Source organism: Pseudopipra pipra, chromosome 6, assembly GCF_036250125.1.
Source record: "Pseudopipra pipra isolate bDixPip1 chromosome 6, bDixPip1.hap1, whole genome shotgun sequence".
NCBI classification, from domain to species: Eukaryota; Metazoa; Chordata; class Aves; order Passeriformes; family Pipridae; genus Pseudopipra; species Pseudopipra pipra.
In genome coordinates, this window is record NC_087554.1 from 26,454,052 (window position 1) to 26,474,523 (window position 20,472).

At 37.1% G+C, this 20,472-nt stretch overlaps 1 protein-coding gene across 2 annotated transcripts in view; it reads right to left on the bottom strand.

The window, feature by feature from the left end:
- Positions 1-20,472, bottom strand: part of INO80 (INO80 complex ATPase subunit) — an 82,497-nt gene that overhangs the window by 48,418 nt on the left and 13,607 nt on the right. For both annotated transcript variants that reach the window (XM_064658053.1, XM_064658054.1), the window contains exons 6-23: positions 18,750-18,870; positions 17,247-17,461; positions 16,157-16,210; positions 14,308-14,511; positions 13,620-13,815; positions 13,350-13,417; positions 12,812-13,021; positions 12,148-12,228; positions 10,923-11,018; positions 8,323-8,382; positions 7,613-7,755; positions 6,454-6,538; positions 5,830-5,947; positions 4,724-4,809; positions 3,596-3,763; positions 3,016-3,149; positions 2,134-2,201; positions 683-776 (exon numbers count right to left, since the gene is read on the bottom strand). In XM_064658053.1, the coding sequence (XP_064514123.1) occupies positions 683-776; positions 2,134-2,201; positions 3,016-3,149; positions 3,596-3,763; positions 4,724-4,809; positions 5,830-5,947; positions 6,454-6,538; positions 7,613-7,755; positions 8,323-8,382; positions 10,923-11,018; positions 12,148-12,228; positions 12,812-13,021; positions 13,350-13,417; positions 13,620-13,815; positions 14,308-14,511; positions 16,157-16,210; positions 17,247-17,461; positions 18,750-18,870 (2,201 nt within the window). The remainder of the gene's footprint in view (positions 1-682; positions 777-2,133; positions 2,202-3,015; positions 3,150-3,595; positions 3,764-4,723; positions 4,810-5,829; positions 5,948-6,453; positions 6,539-7,612; positions 7,756-8,322; positions 8,383-10,922; positions 11,019-12,147; positions 12,229-12,811; positions 13,022-13,349; positions 13,418-13,619; positions 13,816-14,307; positions 14,512-16,156; positions 16,211-17,246; positions 17,462-18,749; positions 18,871-20,472) is intronic.

Below are 20,472 nucleotides of genomic sequence, written 5' to 3' on the forward strand. Positions count from 1 at the left end.
ACAAAGCTCTAAGTAAAACATCTCTATTTATTAATAAAGACTAGCTTTTAATCTCAAATTTCTTACAGCCATTACCTAACTACACTCAGAGTCCATTACAGAGTACACTATAACTTAAACAAATCACCTCCCCTTCCAAGATAAAACAGTTAATGATGCTATAAACCCATAGTTTAAGCCTACACCTCAGAATTCCATTCCATACTAAAAATAAGATGTGGAAAGTAGACGACATGGCTCAGAGCTGAAGAACAACTATAACAAGACAAGCTTATTCCACTTGTGTTTAAAATGTACACTCAAGTGCAACTCGTAAGCACTGCAATAAACCGGCCTTCAGAAGTCTGGATTTTGCACTTGATAACCCCAGCAGCCTACAGTGTGATCCTAAGCAAAGTCTCCCATTGCCCTTTCACCATCTTGTGTATTTACAATGTCAAATCTTTGTTAATATAGGTTTTCTTTTGACAGAGGCATAAAAATTGCATTGCATAATTGGTGCCCGATACCCAGAGGAACACTCTAAAAGTCGCTCTAGTATTAGATAATGATAGACAAATGATAATATTAGGAGACATAGAAAATGCAGGTTTACAGAGAGATGCTTCCGACATCACTTGTATTTTTTGTAATTACAAAAAGAGGGGGAAAAAAAGATGGGGGGGTGAGAAGTTGTCCTCACCTGGCTAAATGTCCCTGATTCATAAGATTTGCCATTTCTGCTGGAGAGACATCAATAAACCGGAGGAAAGAAAAACAGCTTTCTTCATTGACGCCTACATCACAGAAATACTGAAGTTAGGCAAACACATTTCACAGACACTCATAGCTGAAAACAATAAACTTACTTCATAAATTCAAGATGCACATTCTCTGACACATGACAAATCTAGGTGCATGAACAGGTGATCCTAATTTAATCTCCATCTTTTAGAAATACTGAAAATTCAATTCACCTGACTCCACATTCCAGTTCATTTTCCAGTTTGGGTAAGAGAAGGGCATTTACCAAAAAAGAGAAATGCATTCTAGACCCAACTGCAGCCAGTAAGGATATATGTTTCACTTAGTAAGAATCAACAGGTAGCATGCATGTTTGCAAATTTGAACATGTATCTGCCCGACAGCTGACCAGAACACGTGTACCTCAGGATGTCTGCCTCACATGCTTCCTCTCATCCATCCAGTCAAATGCATCGGAAGGAGATGCAGGAACTGGTAGAGGAAAGCTTTTCAGCCCCACCCATGTGCACTGCATAGCCCCAATACCATTCATATATTTTAATTTTTTTAACATCTATACAAAAATTATATTCCCAAGATTATTTTCCTTTCATGGTATGCCAAAAAGGGTCTCCAAAAAAAGCCTGTTATAAATACCAAAACAAACAGAAACCAGAATAATCAGCAAGAAATACAGAAGTTAGAAAGTTACAGACAAGTACAGACTCCCGTAGCTGCATCTGGTTCTTCTTACTTGTAAAGGGGTTTGCACAGCTGAATAGGTCCATGCTAACAGATTTCAGCATAGCAATGCAGCTGATATCTCTCTTGGTTTTTACTCTTTTTACTCCTGAAGTTTTTTACATCCCAGTAGCCTGAGTGATCTAGTTGGCTCTTTTAGCAAAAATATTCAATTATTCATAATAATAAATTGTATCTGTCAATATGAGCAGCTTATGTGGGATTTTTGCTCTTTGATAGATCCTGGGTCACTTGCATCTCATCTACTTTTTAGTTGAAAGAGAAGTTGGCCATTTAAGGTATAACACAGAACGTACTGAAATGAATCCAAGATTTTTCAAAACTGAATCCATGAAAAATTCACAGCACTAATATCTTGAAGAAAGTTAAAACAAGACAGACTGAATTGAACAAGATACTGCAGTAGGATTAAGCAGTAACTAAATGACAAGTTGTCCACAGATTATGTTTTCAGCTGTTTTCCATCCCTTCCTCAGTGAGGAACTATATGTACAAGCACAAAGGCTAGCAAAATTATAACAAGTTCTGATTAGATTATCTCAGAGGACTAACTAACCTGGCCTCTCAGTCCCTCTCCCTGAATAAGACATATTACAACATCACACGCCAGTGTGCAACCCAACTTGCTTCCTGAGACTGTAAACCTACCCTTCCTATGGAAGAGAGACTGCTGTATGTGGTCTGGTGCAAATGGCGAAAGTAAAACCCGTAACCACCTGAAAATGAAAGAAACAAAACCAAACAAAATCACTGAGAAGGCGTTAATACATAAAATGTTCAATCACACAATCAGCAGAAGATACAGAGTAACCATTTGCTTCTTCACTGTAGGTATTTTAGTGCTCTCAATACCTGGAATTGCACGGTCGTAGGAGAAAAGTATCATCAGTCTACATGCACTGCTGCTTATTTGACACTGAGACACACCATTGTTCTGGAATTGCATTATACGTTTTAGAACAGCTAGCCTGATCTTCACATGTATATTTCTGATCTCCTTCCCGAGCATTTCTCATAACTGAATGCAAACAAAATTAATCAAGAACTGCCACAATTGGCAAGAATAGCAAACTGCACTTGGGCAGATTCTGTTCATCCAAGGTAATCATTAAAAGCTGTCATGGCACTACCAGATGCTCATGATATATACAGTATCTCAGAACAGACAGATACTGATAGCTTCCTTGCACGTAAAAACTCACCGAAGAGAAATCAAGTGGGTTTTTTAGGTTTTAAGAATTCTTTTAAAACTTAATTCTATTACATATCATCAGCAACAACTCTAAATTCTTTTTTCCTGGCTTTCTTATTCGATCAAAGGGATATTCTATGATTAGGATTCCACCAAAATAGAGTATCAATATCAGATGTTTAACAGCTGAATGACCAAAAGAAAACTAGGAATGCGCTGCTCAGCCAATGTTATTTAAATACATCAGCTAAGGGAGTTATTAGCACTTAGAAAGCTAAAATAAGTCTAAGTAATAATACTAAATACGCTAAACTGGACAGTAAGTGGAATAAGCTTGCCTGTCCCGTGAGTGGTTAAAGACCCTGATCTGTCCATGACGGTAGATGAACTTGGAAATCTGGTATGGCTTTAGGAAGATGTGAAATGGAGACCAAGTTTCTTGTCTTTCAAACAGCTCTGGGTGATTGCACACCTGTCAGAAAGAGAGTATGTCAAATGTTGAGAGCAACTATTTAGTCCAATGCAGCATTTACATCCCAAATCAACTATGACTATTGATCACTAAAACTTTAGTATTGATTAATATTGCATGACTATTTTAGTATATCTGCTCAGATTTGCATAGGGCATCATATCTTTCCCTATTCATTTAATGGTATTGCCTCTTCTTCCCAAGAATAGCTTTCTTCAACAATCAATTTGTAACCAAACCAGATAGCAGCTGCATGCACCATTTGGCTAAAGCTCTTCTACTCCCAACATCATGCTACACTATACCCGAAAGGCAACTGAACTGCAAGCAAATTGGCTTGCCATTCCCAGAATTTTTTTTATATGGTGTTTTCTAGAAGCCATATTTTATTTCTGTGCTAATGAATGATTATACTTTTCAAAAGTTATTAATTAAAATAGCCTTACCTTCCTGAACTGCATGACTAGATTCATGAGACTACTAGTGGTGGTCTGTGCTTGCTGAGTAGTGCCCATTGATGATTGCAGGAGGTCATCAATAGAGATTTTATTTTTCAGAGCTTGGTACAAGAGCTTCTGTCGACTTGTCTGCTGGCAGTACATAAGAATTTCAATCTGCAAAATGATAATGAACATTTAGCCTTTTCTGTCTGCAATGAAGATAGATCGGTACATCAGTACATGTGAAGCTGAGAGAAATGCATCTTGAGGAAAGAATAACTTTCTCAAAAAATACTTTTACGGGCAGTTGCATTCAGATCTGTATTTCAGGATCCAACCCAGGAAGGACTTAACCAATAAGTGTGTTTTTGAAGGCTTGGGTAATAATGTGGGAGACAGACCTTTAAAAGTATGTGAACACATACTTTTATGTGTTGTGAACGGATAGATTCTTAAGAAGCTGGGAAAACACTGCACCTGCAGCTGATTAGTTCTAAATCTGACTTCAGTTTTACTATCCTAGGGTTAAAATGCTACCCTCTGAGAGCCCATGATAAGGAGCGTCAGAAGCATAACAACAGTGTCTGTGGAAGTCCATTGAAATGAATAATCACATCAGGAGAAAGTAGATGTCTCTTAGCCAAGGGTCCCAAAACCAGGGGACTGTTAACCACAAGATCATCCAAGTATTGCTAACATGCATGTGAAATTAAAAGACTAACAAGAGAGAAGAGTATGATGTTGCCACAACGTATTTCTCACTCTGTACAAGCAAGCAAAAAAAATCCTAAACCCATGCCAAATCCTTCACAAAGGCAACTGGAAACATTTTATCATCCAATCATTGCTGTATCAATCTCCTTCACTGCCATTAGTGATATTTCTGTCAACTTAATTAGGCTTAAAGGTCTTTGGCTTGTAATTGTTAACAAAATTGTTAAGAAAAGTTTATTCATTATTTTCACATCTAATGACAATGCTGAGATGTGGTGCCAGAAACTGAAGGTCTGTGAAAAGTCTACAATCAAATTTCAGGTATGCAGACTGACAAACGAGTTTGGAAAAACCAGATTAGAGAACAGAGCTATGGCAATACACTTATGATACTCACTCCAGATAAATACTTTTTCTCACCTTATCTGACAATTCATTTTCCACATCCTTCTTGATTCTTCTCAACATGAAAGGCTTCAGGATCATGTGCAAGCGGGATAGCTGGTCTGAAACACAAGGAAGAGGAAAGAAGGAACATTTACTTCACTACGGAAGAAAATTATATGGTGTTTTACCACAAATTAAGTCCCTTACTGCTCAGCCACTACCCCCCAGATGAGTTCTTAAAACATAGAGTTGAGTATTTCTCTGTTGATTTTTCTTAAGCGAGTGCTGTGCTACAGTGTTTAGCCTAGGAATCTAAATATTTGCTTCAAAGAATGAACTTCTAAAGCCCTTTATACTCTCCATATTCCTCTGGGCTGAACAATATGGGCTCACATTTATCACCCACTGTTACTGAAGAAGAAAGTTTCTGATGAGCCATTGCTAATTCATGCAAAGAGATCATTACAATTTTAAGTTTTGCTCCCCCCAGATTATAGCATCACAACAACAGGTTATACTGCATTGACAGACAACTGCAGTCTTTTACAATAATCTTTGTAAAAACAAAGTTCTGGGAGTTTGAAAATTCTTAAAACCTTATTTTTGTGACAAGTTCCGAGCTGCACTGTGTTCTACTACAATCACAAACCAGCTGTTTTACCTAACTAGATTGTCCTACATAACTATTGCCTAAAATTTACTGTGAAGATTTTTTTTTTTTTAAGAATTTTTATGCTTTTCTTCTGGAGCTCAAAAGATATTTAGTGCTTTGTGTCACATTATGTCTAGAGCTTGTAACACAATCAGGAGATCTCCAAGATAATGCGCTCTGTAGAAACTTAAAATTACTTAATATATTTATTCTTCTGTGCTTGGTATGGAGAAGGGCTGAAGACAAGTAGCAAATCAACATTTTCACTATATGTTTTTCTATTCATTACACATGCTACATTATAATCAGAAACACAAACTTTGACATAAACTATGAACAACAGTCCAGTAATATTTCAATCCCATTATGCACCCTCTACTTTAGATGTCATTTCTCATATAAAAAATGAGAAAGTTTATTCATTATTAGTTGGAAAAGGCAACACATTTTTAATATAAAAATTACAAGAGTTACACACTGCACTCACTCTCATCAATGGCAGATTTGTTCTCTGCATGGCTCTCTATGTCCTTAGAAAACCACTCATTGAACTCTTCATGGGAATCAAACAGCGTTGGCATGATAAAATGGAGCAGGGCCCATAGCTGAAGAAGAGGAGAAAACATTGGGTCAGCAAAAGTCATCCTACTGTGGACAAGGTAATTGGGGATCCCAAACTCTTGCAGCTCTTCATGAGCAAGATCACTTTACTAGATCATGTGACATGGCAAAATGAAACAAAAAGCCAGCTGCATTCTCTTCCCCCCTCCCCTGAAAAATGCCATACACATCAACTTAACAAAACCCCATCAGAAAGCAGTGAGAAACACAGAACAATTACTACAGTCAACAGAAGGAAAAGTCGCTAGAATTAGATTTCATCCTGTAATCCAGGTATTACTACAAATATATTTAGTTTTATTTTTATTTGAATGTGTGGCAAGTTTCCAAATTTTTCCTCCCAGAGATGATCCCATGTTTGTTTGCCAGTGGTTTGCTACAAGCATAATCCCACAACCACACAAATACAACAGGTTTCTCAGCAGCTCACATACATTTAGTATGTATTCTTGTTTTAAAGAGAAGTGCACTCTTGTGAGCTCCCACATACCTCAGCCATCGTGTTCTGGATTGGGGTCCCAGTCAGCAACAACCTGTTTCGACACTGGAACTGCAGTAGGATCTTCCAACGAACACTGATAAATAAAAGTAAGAAAAACCATTAAAACTCCTGTAGAAGGATATGAAAATAAGGTCTTTTAAGACCAATTGCTTCCAGTAAGTTTCCCAAATGATTTTTGGAGGTCACTGGATAAAACTATTACAGCCATTTCCCAGTCTTTCAAAAGACAACTATGGGAAGAAGCAGCCTTTTGCAAATGTGAAAAAAATGCACAGTTTATTTAATTTATCTAAATATATTTTTACTAATTTTTAAAACAAATGCTTGGATACTAATAAAATGTCATAATCAGAATAACTAGCTTCCCAAAAGAAAACGTTATTTTCAATCAGAATGTCATGCATTTTTCAGATGTTACAAGAGGAATTTCTGTGTACGGGCTACTGTGGCAGGAGTGCTGAGCTATACATTACAATCCTCTTAAAGGGGAGGTTTCCAAAGAATGCTGAAGAGACAGACTTTGGTCAGAAAGAGCCTGCACCTAAAGCAGTCTTGAACTTACTCTGTACAGTGGCAACTTGGACAAAGGTTATGGGAAAGCAATTACAGAAGTAAAGAGGGACAAATCCATTACTTGAAAACAAACAGAAAACTTTTTGGCATAGAGTCTTATGACACAGATTGGGCTTTATTGCAGCCAACAGTTTTCACAGGGTTCTGACCTTCATTCATGTCTGGAAGTGCCACTGAATAAGGAATCAAAACACTTTTAATGGAGCCAATATAAGCAATATATGCTAAAGACTACAGACCATTCAGCAGGAAGAATTCTGTGAGTAGTCAGGAAAGAAAGTACATGGCATTTCACGCTGTTTTGTTTAACTGTCTTGTACTCCATACATGCTTCTGCTTCACAATTACTTTTTAATTACACTTTACATATTTGGTAAAGGAAAATCTAAATACAGAAACCCTAACGGATCAATCCAGTGTCAAAGAGTTATACAGATACTGAACTACGGTAGACACTTACAGGGTCTCATGTATGTCAGTTTTAACTTCTATCCCCATGATAATTTGCGTTCTCCTGATATTCCTACAACAGGTTGATACAGAGAGAAGATTTTGTTTCCAGTTAGTTTATTACCTGGAGCTACTTTTGAGTGCTTGCGCTTCATCCAGAACCATATACTGCCACTTCACTCGCTGGAAATACTTCACATCCTGCACTACCAGCTGATAACTGGTAATTACCACGTGGAAAGGAGCATCCTGAGTATACAGCGTCTTCTATAACCACAAAGGGAGAAACAAATATCCACATAACGTAAATACATTTTCCAGAGTTCACTGTAATTTCAGACTTCTGTTTTACAATCTTTTCTCATTATTACTGCATTTTCCCCAGCTGACTTTTTTTAATTAATTACAGCACAGTTATTCAACTGGTGGACCTGGACTTCAGCCGATTAGTCCCTGAAAAATTTCAGATGCTTTTTAATGTGTGAGACAAGACCTGGGCACTGAACCCTACAAAATGCTGTTGTTAAATCAGGGACAATCTGACAGGCCTGCAGGGATTCTGGATTAGGGCATCCTGAGTTAGGTTACTCAAACAGAATAAACAGTCCTTGACACTGAAACTTCCTGCTTTATTAGCAGACCTCTAGTTTCTTTAGCTGAACTCCACACTGCAATGAATTGCTCTTCAGCACAAGGGAAGCCTTCTACCTCATTATCTTAATGAAAGCGCTACTACAAGGATGAAGAAATTGAACTCTGTATCCACACATCGTTTAGCTTGGTGACGTTAGCAACAGTTTCTGGTGTACTCTGCACAAAGTCATGGGGTATTACCTGACTCCAGAACTTCCTGATCACCTTTCTATCATGGGGATTTCCCCAATATGGTAGCACCTGGAACAGTAAAAGAATAGAAAGACATTATTTTCAAATAAAGACACCTGCTCCAGAATTTTATACTCTGTATTCTACAAAATGACAGACAGACCTCTTTCTGCAAAACAACAAAAACAGAAATTATTTTTCTTAATGCAGAGAAAAATCATAAAGCATTTAAAAATACTTCCAAACAGAGCATTCCAGGCAAAGGTATCAAGCAACTTGAGACCTGATGAAGCTATGCTGAGAATCTGAAAATGCCCAGCAGCATGTTACACCTTCTAGCCAGGTTTTTCTAAAAATTAAAGATGATACTTCGCTTATGGCAGAAAGAGGTTTACTCTCAGCTACTAAAGTTAAACCTCGAGGACTAGAGGGTTTGTTGTCCTGTTTAACATCTCCCATTGTCCTGTTGGTTTTCTATTTCAGAACTGATCTCCAAAACCTGAGATAAAATTAAAACATCTGGCCTGGATATATTTAATGGAAGAATTTTAAAAGAAAGCACTACTGCCAGAGAAATTTGTTAAACCATTTATAGCTCAAAATTTCATGGCTCCTATTACTGAGGACAGATCTTCGCAGAGCGCTGACTCCTGTCACTGGTTAATAACATTGTACTGCCATCTCCTGTCTGATGGAAGGACTACAGTCAGCAAAGTCCGAAAGGGAGGAATGCTGTTTCTGAGGTGGTGATAAGTCTTGTAACTTCAACTGACAGGTTCCAAAGTGCTTTTAATTGAATATTCTTCATACTGTTCTGAAATATGGATGCTTGTAAAAAAATCAGACTGATCAAAAATTTGTTTTTTAGGTTACATATTCTGCCATGGACCTGAAGAAATAATTTACTGTAATTTACTACGAGCAGAATTGGCTACACACTTCTGTATGATTAGAAGCAGAAAAAAAGTAGTTGAAAAAGATTGATTAAAGTTATAAACATGTGACAATAAGTTTAGAAAACTTCTTTTTAAAACATGTTCTGTTCCACAGATGAGGCAAACATCGTTATGCAAGAAACCCTAAGAGCTATATAATGATGGAAACAGGTTGGGTTTTAAAACAAAAAACCAGAAAATTACCTTTTCCCAAGCATCCTGATGGCATTTTTTAAACATTTTCTGTAATTTATTCACAGGAAGGAAAAAGAATAAACAGTTGCTTGCCTATTCTATACAATGAACTGATCAAAGGAAACGAGAGAAAGCAGACAGAATGCCAACTGCTCTAAAGGTTTCTAATCAAGGGCCCCTATTATTTTGAGCTATGGAAGTACATGAATAAATTATTTTTAGATGATTTTTTTTCTTTTGAGTACCTCTTCAATAACACAAGTATTTGTATTTCTTTATCAGTTGATTTGAAGGCTCAGTAATGCCAAATTATCCCAAAATACAAGTCACTCAAATAATCCAGTACTGAACTGTGTTCCAGCACAACTTCTCCTCTACCTCAAACTATACACCACCACAACCAACACATAGTCCCATCAGGGATCTCCAAAGCAAGCTATTTGGTAAAAGGTATGTCCTTTAATATTGCCCTACCCCAGATCAAGAAATCAAATATCACTTATAGCAATACTTTCAAATTTTTTCCCACACTTTATTAAGTAGTCAAGACAATCAAACAATTAGCCTGTCTCTGGTATACTAGTTACTTGTAACTAGTATCTTCTACTATTTTCTGTAAGAAAGAACATCACATGTTTAAAAAAAACTCGATCAAGACCTCTTCATATCAAATGTTACTACGTTAACAACTCAAATACTTAAACATCTATGCAGATGTAACTGCAAGCTTCTGACACTTTTGTCTATCTTTAATTCTAAAATTTCAGCACTATTTTAGCAGTAAACATTTCTTTTCAAATCTTCCTTTGCAACACTCCAATGTTTTCTGCTGGAGAACACGTAAGCAGTTTGGTTTTCAGTAACTGATGTTTCCTTGCTTTCTAACTTACTGCATTTTCACATTCACAATACACCTGAAAAACTCCATTTGTTTTCCTCTAGTCTTTTTGTTCTTATCTCTGTGCCTCACCTCTTTCCTTTTTCTTGACTACTGACTGTTATGTCCATGGTTCTCCTATTCTTCTGTAATAACAACTGCATTTTGTCTCCCTCTTACCTGTTTAGAGTTTGTTCACATACAATCTTTATCTGACTCAAATTTACATGAATGACTGAAAATACAGCTCTAACCCTAAAGACAGTATATAATACTGCAATATTATTCCTGCTTCTGCTGACAGGCCCACACATTAAAACTATACATCCCCTTGCTGATCTGCTTCAATTTCTCACCAAGAAGCTGTCTTTAAGGTGATGCAAAATGAAAATCATGTGATTAAAGTAAGAACATTTTTAAGCCTTAGATAATTGAACACTCCAGAAAAAAAGAGGATCATGGAAAAAAATATCAGCATTGGGCTCGTTACGCAGTTCCAAATTCCAAGGTGATTAAACATCCAGATGTGACAAAAAACTCAGAAGAACAAAATGGTTTGCTCTTGAGAAAACAGAAAGAACTTTCTAGTACATGCTTATTACCTTAAATTTAGGTACAAATCTGGCAAACTCCTGGTGCCAGTTGTTCAGAGTAGAGGCAGGTGAAATTATTAAAAACGGTCCCCAGATGTTCTCTCTCTGGAACACACACATAAAAAATTAATTGAGGGGAAGGGATATAGAGATGGTTTGATACAGCTTTACAATTACTAAATGACAGCGGCTACATGAGAGGGAACTATGTGCAACATAGCAAAACTGTCCCAGCACAGCAGGGTGATACAAAATCAAATAGAGCAGATCTAATGTTTAAATAAGACTTATTTCATAACAGCAAAGTTGTTCCCAGAACAAACTCCTTTGTTTCTGAGAGTTGTCACCTTCACGTTACTAACAGCCCCTGTCATTTTGATGAGGAAAAGAACTTCAGGGGGCATTGGAAAGTTTTGCTCCACCACATCACTCATTACAATACCCTCTGGTGAATAACTGAGTTGATCCATTAGTATATTAGCAGTTACAAGCTGGCCCACATAAGGGAGAGAAAAAATAAAGCCCTGTGTAACCTTCAAAAAAATCTCAAGCTGCAGTGCAACAGGGAGACAAGCTAATCTGTTATTCCTTGAGATGAGCTCAAGAACCTTCAGCTCTACACACCCTTACAGTATTTGGCCAATAGTACCACTGAACTGGTACCAAAAGGAACATAAAGAAATGCATGCAATTCTCATTTAGTCACTAGTGCACCTAATTCTGCTTTTAGTATCACTTCATTGATATCTCCTATATAAGGCAACTGACTGGATTGCAAAGAAGACTTTTTTTTTTTTTAAGAAATGTATCTATTTATTTCTGCATGAAGATGTAAGCTTGCTTTTTCTGTTTTGCTTGTCTGCCCTGGAAAAGAAGAACCACTATGCTTCCTAAAAAACCCCACTGAAATATGGAAGTCCATGCTGATTGCCATGAAGCTCAGAATTTGGGCTCTCTGATCTGTAAAACCCAGTGAACCATCAAGTGCATGACTTGTTCTCTCACAAGGCAGTGCAAGTGAAAAGATATCACCCCGTGAATAAATGAAAATTCTGTTTTTATTTATATAGACACACAGATACACATAACTATTTCAAAGGCTCCACTAGAAAACAAAGTGTAAAATTACTTTTAAAACACTGAAGCTTTATAATCTAGAACTCATTTCCAACGTATAAAAAGTATGCATCTTCTATCAAGCATACTGCCCAGGAATAAGCTATAATCCACCTACCTCAGCCAGATGTGCAAGGAGAGCAATACTTTGTACTGTTTTACCCAGACCCATTTCATCTGCCAGGATGCCATTGATGCCCTGCAAAAGATCCATAAATGAACACCTTCACTTTACTACTTTTTAATCCATAAAGGACTAACAGAATGGATGCCACTGAATTTAGTGGGAACAGCCCAACTGTAACAACGCTGACACACTTTAACATCTCTTAAATCTGCTGCTGAGAGATAATTGATCTCAAAGGCATTTTCATTCTTCTCTCAGTCTGATTTTTTCCCTTAGCCTCTCTGCACTTTGTGATCATATTGTGAACTAGACACACTCACAAGGACAAGATTGCCTGCAGTTTACCAGCTGACCCAAGCCTGAAACAGTATGCAAATCCAAGCAGCAAAAGACTCCTCAGTGTATGCTCTAAGTGATAAACAGTTGTAAAAACCACAAAAATAATACTGAACTCAATGTCTCATTCACAGTTATTTCCTAAATATTCAAGATTACTGGTATGTGGCCTAAATAATATTTTCCTTTCTTCTAAAGACATTAAAGATTGACTATATGCAGTCTGCTTTTAAAACCAGTACATTCTTTTGGCCAAGTTTACTCTAATGACTTAAATAATCCTAGAAGTTATAAAAATTTGCAAGATGTATTGAGATACCTGCTCATAGAGGTTGGCCAGCCAATTCATGCCTTTCAGTTGGTAACCTTTCAGTTTTCCATTGAAAATGGTAGGCTGTGGAATATCTTCTCCTGCTCGGATAGAAGGGTTTGCTAAACTGTAGCTCTCTCCAAAGCCAGTACCAGACTTGTTAGCAGCCCGCAAAGCAGCTGCCCGGCTCTCCTTTGCATCTTCATCAAATGATCTGGTCTAAACAGGAACAGGAAAGTATGCGTAAGATGATGAACATTTTAACTTATCAAAAAACTGTATAGTAAAATGCTTTACAATTCCCATTAAGACAAAGGATGCCTGTCAGAAACTAAAAGAAAATGAGACTGTTCCTGTGCCCAAATCTTTATATTCTGACTTTCTACTTGTTTAGCACAGAGAGTGGCAGTGGAAATTTGAAATTCAAATCTGGCACCCAAGACTAAACAAACCTACTTGACTTGGCTGCTGTGAAAGATCTTGGTTCTCTAGCCTCTACCAATTAGTTTGCTTTCTCTTATACTTCATGGATCCAAAAAATACATACCCGGGCCTGATGAATCTGGTAAGCATCCTCAGCGTTCTTCAGAGCTTGGGCCTTGTAATAGTTACTATCTGAAAACAACATACCCATGTCAGAGCTCTGCAGCAGTAACCACCCAAATAAACACACAGATAAATTCCAGTAATTACAGTAGTGTAATCCTTCTTGCACAGAAGGATTTTGTGCCTGAAATTGTTAAGTTTGCACACTAGCACCCAGGGTACAGTAAATTTCAAAAGAAAGCAAAGAAAGGACTGTAGACAAATCGCTTACCATAATCTTCTTGGGTGATGTTGACCACTACCCCTCCACCAATATCAATCTGCCTTTGGGTAGAGCTGTCTTCCAGTTTGCGTAGGATTTCCTCCTGTATTCCATCATGTCCAATATCTCTTTTACGACTCATAAAATGGGCATATAATTCAGTTTGTGTGATCAGGAAGTTAAGTTTTCGCTGCTGCCTCTTTGCCTAAGAGAACAGCATTTACAAAAAACAGATGAAGGAAAAAAAAAAACAGGACAAGAATTTAATATTTAAAGAAAAAAATTTCATCTACTAAAATATCAACAACTAATCTATCTAAATTATGTTATGCATGTCAATGTAAAAGAAAAAGTGTCTTGCCTTCTGGACCCAGAATCATGTACAAACCATCACAAAAGGTTGGCCCTTACTAACACTGAGCTATGTATGTCTGAGAGACACACGCTGCTTCTCTAATTCCTTCCTCCATTTCACTCACTTGTAAAGAATTTAAGCAGAAGGGTTTTTTTTAATCACCTCTCACTAGTTAGAAGAATTATGTAAAGAAAAATAAGACAGCAGAAGAAATATGTGGAATAGTGCTGAAACTGAATAAATAACTGAATTTCACAGCCTGGATTTAGTAACTCAAATTATCCGTTCACTTCTGTGTCTCCTCAGTAGCTTAATTATCAGCAATCTGTGGTTTTGCTGTACCTCTCTCATCTCCTCATCCAGCTTGCGTTGCTCCAGAGCCTCCTTCTCAGCTCGTTTGCGATGTTCTTTTTCCACCTTTTCATACTTTTTCCAATAGAGAAGCATCTCCTTGGTAAGACGACGCGCTCGTGGTAGAGTTTCCTTACAGTTTTTCTGGGCTTGGATAGCGGCTCGACGTACCTCCCTCATGCACTGATGGGCAAGCTAGAAAGAAATAAGATTTTGGGAACAGTGATAAAATGGGCAGATTTTAGAGAAAGCCAGCAATAAACATCATCAAATTTAATTATAACCAAGTCTGATCCTTCAGAAGAGAAAAAACTGTGATACTTTACTCAGCAGTAATGCTTCTGAAATGGCATGAAAGAATATGAACTTCCAAAAAAATACCAAGATGGTGGAGAAGACAAAATCTGAAGACAGCTTCAGCATGGCATAGGATTTAAAACACTGATCTGGTGAGTAGGCCCTTGAAAGGAACTCAGGAGAACAGAATTCATGGCCTGCCTGCAACTCTGACTCACTTGTTTCTTGACACTTTTCTGTGGTTATTTTCTCACTTTTTAATAAGGCTGCTGCAATAGCACTATTGGTAGAACACAATCCTGTTCATATTAATACACAGAAAAGTGAGGGAGTATTCTACAATTTTCCCATTTCATGAAGAAGCATAGTAGAATGTCATTTTTTGTTCTAGTATAAGTAAATCTATGTCACTGTCAAAATTGCTGGGTTTGATGTTTGTGCCAGGTTTTTTTTCCTTCACTAAAGTTTGCACATCAAAAATTCTAACATACAGATTTCAAATCATAAAACAAAACACAAACAAATTTAAAAAAGTGGAATTTCAAAACCTTTAAGTCTGCTGCATTTCATGGTTGGACTTGATAATCTTAACGGTCTCTTCCAACCTTAATTATTCTATGATCACTCGTTTGCTAAAATGTCATTTATGATACCTACAAATACAACACTCACAGCTTATCTGGGCAGAGATCCAAAGAAAACCAGTTACCTGCTAGCTAAGGGGGACCACAGGAGAGAACCTACCTACAGCAAAGTTTCTTAAACATACTCAAGCAGGTCCTGTTTTCTGCATCCCTTAGATAGAAAATGCGCCCTTTTTTGATAATGTATATACAGAAGAGAAAATTTCCTACATTACCTTTGTCCTACATTACATTGTCTCCAACAATTCTGAGTCATATATTTGATTACCTTTTCATCAGCGACATAAATGAACCAGACACTTGGGTGTTACACTTGAAAAATGCTCTGAAAGCTATTACCAAATGTTCATAAGTAAAGCTTTCTAGGTAGAAACATTGCCACTTCTCACGGAAGACTCTGATGAGGAGATGAATTGTTTTTGCAATCACTTAAGCAGAAAACTGCTCTATTTTTAATCTCAGGTCCTGTATATATTTATGTAAATTATCACAATATTCCAAGAGCCCCTTAGACTTAAATAAGAATGCTTAAACCAGCAAGTTCTAGACAGCGGTTATTTGGGCAGCTATAAAGTCAGAGCATATCAAAGTCACTAATTTATAGTATCAAATATTAGTAAATTTGAAATGTACAAACTAAATGTCACAAAAGCCAAGCACATCTCACGAAAAAACCTCACATGGCTTGTTTCATCTGTTGCTTATGAAACATGCCAAAATCACACACCTAAAAAACGAAAAGCCTTATACTAAATGACAAAGAACTTGTATACAGTGCTTTCTCCTATACTCCCCTGCTACTACAGTCAGTATTGTGAGAAACAGAAGAAACATAAAGAGGTTACAGTTTGCTTATTACATCCAGCACAAATAACAGTATAAAACAAAACACCACCTACCTTTTTGCTGTTGGTTAGGAAAAGGTTGCGGGCTGAAGCTTTCTGTTTGTATGCCTGTAAAACAATACCATCTTTAAATCAGTTAAAGGGTAATGGCTGCACAGTATTTTAAAAGATCACTAACCAGCCTTCGGCAGGTACATGTGCCAACCGCAGCCATGCACACTATTGTATAATTGGGTATAGGTACTGCAAGTATTCTTCATTTTGACTGAAACAGCTTTTCATCTTTAAATTACTGAAGGCATACATTAATGTATTCCAAATCCTGAAGAAAGCGTGCAAACCACCTCCTTTTTCTCAGTAGTTTCTTTAATTATTATTATTATTGCAAAGCAGGGTTCTCCTACTTCACTGTTATCACTGAAGCAAACAACATTTTCCACTGTTTCCTAGAGATGTTAAGAATTAATGCAGATCTGATGTTCTTCACATGATCAAAATCAGTCTTCTGAAAAAATATGGTGTACCAAACTGCACATATCCTTTGTTTGGCTTTTAAGATCACAAAGGATGATTCAGCCGTCACTTGTTTTAAACGTCCTAGAATTCAAAGTCTGCTAACTGTGAACTCCAAAAGCAGGTTCTAAGGTCCACTCTGATCATCTCAGAAAACTAGTAACAGTGAACCCAAGCTTTCTCTTTCAAACGTGCCTGAAGCTCGTCCTGCAAATGATACAAACACTTTTCCCTAGACTGTTTCTGAAATAAGTTTTGAAAAACACACATGCTATAATGATCGAAACATTCCTTTCCTGAACTTTATGGTAAACCTAGATATCGGTTTGCCTTACGCTGCCATCCTGTAGATTAGTATGAGTACCTGCTGAAGTTTACCATACTTTTCATTGAAAAGGACTGAATAGCCATGGCAAAGCACTGCATGATCCATTCAGGTATCACTGGTAATAAGGAATCTGAACTACACTTTGCTTATGGATTAGAGAATACCAGTTAGGTCACTAACGACCACTGGAAAAATCAGGTCTTACTTTATTCTGTTTTTCCAAGTGTCAACTTCCCACTAAATTAATTTTCTGTTTCACTTTCTTGATATGATCACTGATGTAGTGCAATTAGCCAAGCTTACCTTTGGCAACTCCTTTTTAACAATGGTAAGCCACACTTTCCGTCGACGTGCATTAAGCTGCTCAATAGACAAATGCTTCTTCTTGGACCCAGGTGGTGGCGTATCATGAGAAAACTTGGCAAAAACTTTGGTCTGGTGATGGTGGCGTCGTGGTGACTCCTCTGAAGAGAGTTCTTCATCCCGTCTCCTCTTTTTCTTTACTTTTTTCAACTTGCCTGCATGGCAACAATGATCATAAAAATACACTTTCTATTTTTGAGACACACTTAGTCAGGTATCTTTCCTGAGTAAACTATCCTAGTCAATTTATATGTGGAACCAACAAAGAAGCCAAGCTTATCCATGTTTGCCAATTCTGGGAGCATTCATTTATTCTATTAGATATTTCCTCACTACTCTAGAATGGAAAGATTTTCTTATTTAATAGAGGGGTGAAATGCAATTACTTCCACCCAGGAAAACATTAAGCATTAAAATGTCTAGGACCTGCTGCAATTTCTCTTGCTTTGTGCTAAAATTCTACTTAAAGACATGTAAAGGTAAGACATTTAAAGGTAACAACACTAGCATTTAGTACAATAAGTCTCAAAGCAAATTTCTCAGGAGTTGAAAGATATTGGCACGTTGTCTTGTATTACAGATACCAGCTTTCAGAGGCAATTCATACCGGTATCAAATATTAAAAATATTCTCTGTGAGTACACAAAATTATGGATGCTGCAAGATTAGTGGAGAAAAAACCACCACAGTTAAAGGAACTTGCAAATAAAGAGAAAGGAAGCCCAAAATAACCTCCTTAAAATACAGCTCAAATTTAAGTACTTGCACTAGAGAGAGTTCACCTTACACTATCAGTTCATAGCCTTCTCTTTCTGCTTCCTTACAGATTTACAACTGCTGTCAGCTTGAACAAGAAAGGAAACTGTACTTCCTGGCAAACTTGCATCTGAGAAACTCCAGCTGGTACGTCACAGATATAATTCTATTTTAACTCACACTGGACATCAATTCCAAGCTCCCTCTAATTTCCAGCAAACCCTTTCACTCCCTATAACTTCTTGTTCACTAGAATTACATATTCCGGAATAACTGCAGCAGGTACTGGGTAAGTACCTTACATTTTACAAGGAACTACTGTGTTTTCAAAAAACTCTTGAGTAAATGGACCATGCTATAAAACAGTGCTTATGGATTCTGAAGCAATGAATATAGCTATATCTACTGCATAACTCCTTCATTCTATATTCGGAGGTCCACAAAGGATATCTCAACCCGTGAACTCTCCAGTCACACCCCTTTTTTTTCCACCCTACCTTTCAAGAAGTCACATGATAAAGCACAGTATTTTCTGAAGATTTTTTCCTTTGGCAGAACTTGGTATTTCCATGCAAAACCCTCAAGTTTTTAATATTTATGTTTATTCAAAGGAAATAACATAGGAAAGAAGTTAAATTAGAGCAGCCCTTTAAAAACCACTGAAAACCACCAGGATAGTGACTTTACCTTTTATTTTTTTCTCTTCTTTAAACTTCTTTTTCTTGGGCCCTAGCAGGTGGCGCTGCTGCTCATAGTAAGGGTCGTGGGTGGACAGCAGCCCCGCGCTGTAGTACTGATACTGCTGCAACTGAAGGGTATGAAAGTGAGCAGCTAACAGAGACAGCCAGAGAACAAGTTCACATCTTGAACATAAATAAGAGATCAGGAAACATCCATTTCTCCGTATTTTTCATTTGTTATCAGATATCACACAGTGCCCAAAGTAAAACCACTGCTCCCAGAGGTAGCCTCCAAGTTCTGCACAGGGAACCAAGCCCACCCAGTAAAGTAAGAGGGAAGAGTGGACAGTGAAGTTTACACTTCCAAAACATACTGCTGTCTTTTCCATATGGGTGCTGCTCAGCAAGACAACACACTACGTGAAGAGATCCAAATATGGACCTACTATTTGTTTTACCCACATTCCCAAATTACATACATGTTCTACGTTATGATTCCAAAGGATGAAAAAGAGCAGGTTTAGGAAAAAGGCATTTAAAAGATATCCACAAGGACAAACAACTTGAACACCCAGACTGTCAAGAAAAAATATAGCTGCCTCAGCATTTTTTCCTCTAAATGATCAAAGATGTCAGTATATTCCCAACATTATTCAGCTGAAGCATTGAAGAGCTACACACAGGTTACACATAAACAGGCAAATTAAAGACACTATCACTCAGAAATTAACTATTTAAAACCCCAGCATACTTTTGAGTTAATAAAATATTTTTGAAAGGTGAGACAATCAGTATAAAGAAACTTTTTTGGACAGATGTGTTTTCCCCCCTCATGACTGTGTACTGCTGATCTGACAATACACTGGTTATTTTCACTGGATATTATTTCTTACTAGTCTGAAAATAAATATTTGTGTAACATCTAACAAAAGTTATGACCTGGGTAAAAATTAGGTGTATGAATATTCGTGTAGTTATGCAATATTTCAAGAAATTAACAAAATCTTGAGAACTTTACAAGTAAACAAAGGAAAGAAGTGGACAGAAGTAAAGACCTGCGTGGGAAAATACTTATTCACTTTTCTGGAGAAATTTCAAAGAAATATAAATCAAGAAGACAAATTTTAACTTCAGACACATCCTCTGATAACAGAATAGGATTACTTCCTTCATCTGAGGATACTTTCTGCTGCAATTCAAAACTGCAGTGAAAACTTCTGCAAAATCCCTTGTAATTTGAAGAAATACATTAGTAGAATCAAAACAGTCATAGAATCTGGCCTAATATTAAGAAAAATGCAGAAATGTGGCAGACTATTTTCTTCTAAGAAGGTAAGCAGAAAATCCAAAACTTAAAAAAAGGTAAAAAAGAAAGAGAATCAAGTAAAACCCCAAATCAGGACAGCAAACAACAAGGTAGAAAACTAGGCACTCTCTTTCAAGATTGTAAACATCACCTTAATATTCATCACCTCAATGATGATGTAAATACACTTGAACAGCAGCTACTACCTGTATTAGAATTTAACTCTATTATCCAAATCTTGCATCCTAAACCCTTATAGTTGCTCTAGTGAGTGGGACAGAGCACTTTGGAAGCTATATGCCACACATGTGCCAGTACTAGCTACATACATTACTGACAGACTGGCAGCGTGAGGCATCAACAGCCTTTCATTCTGTATGTAATTAATTAACTGAACCTTGTCTGAAACTAACTTTAGACAGTT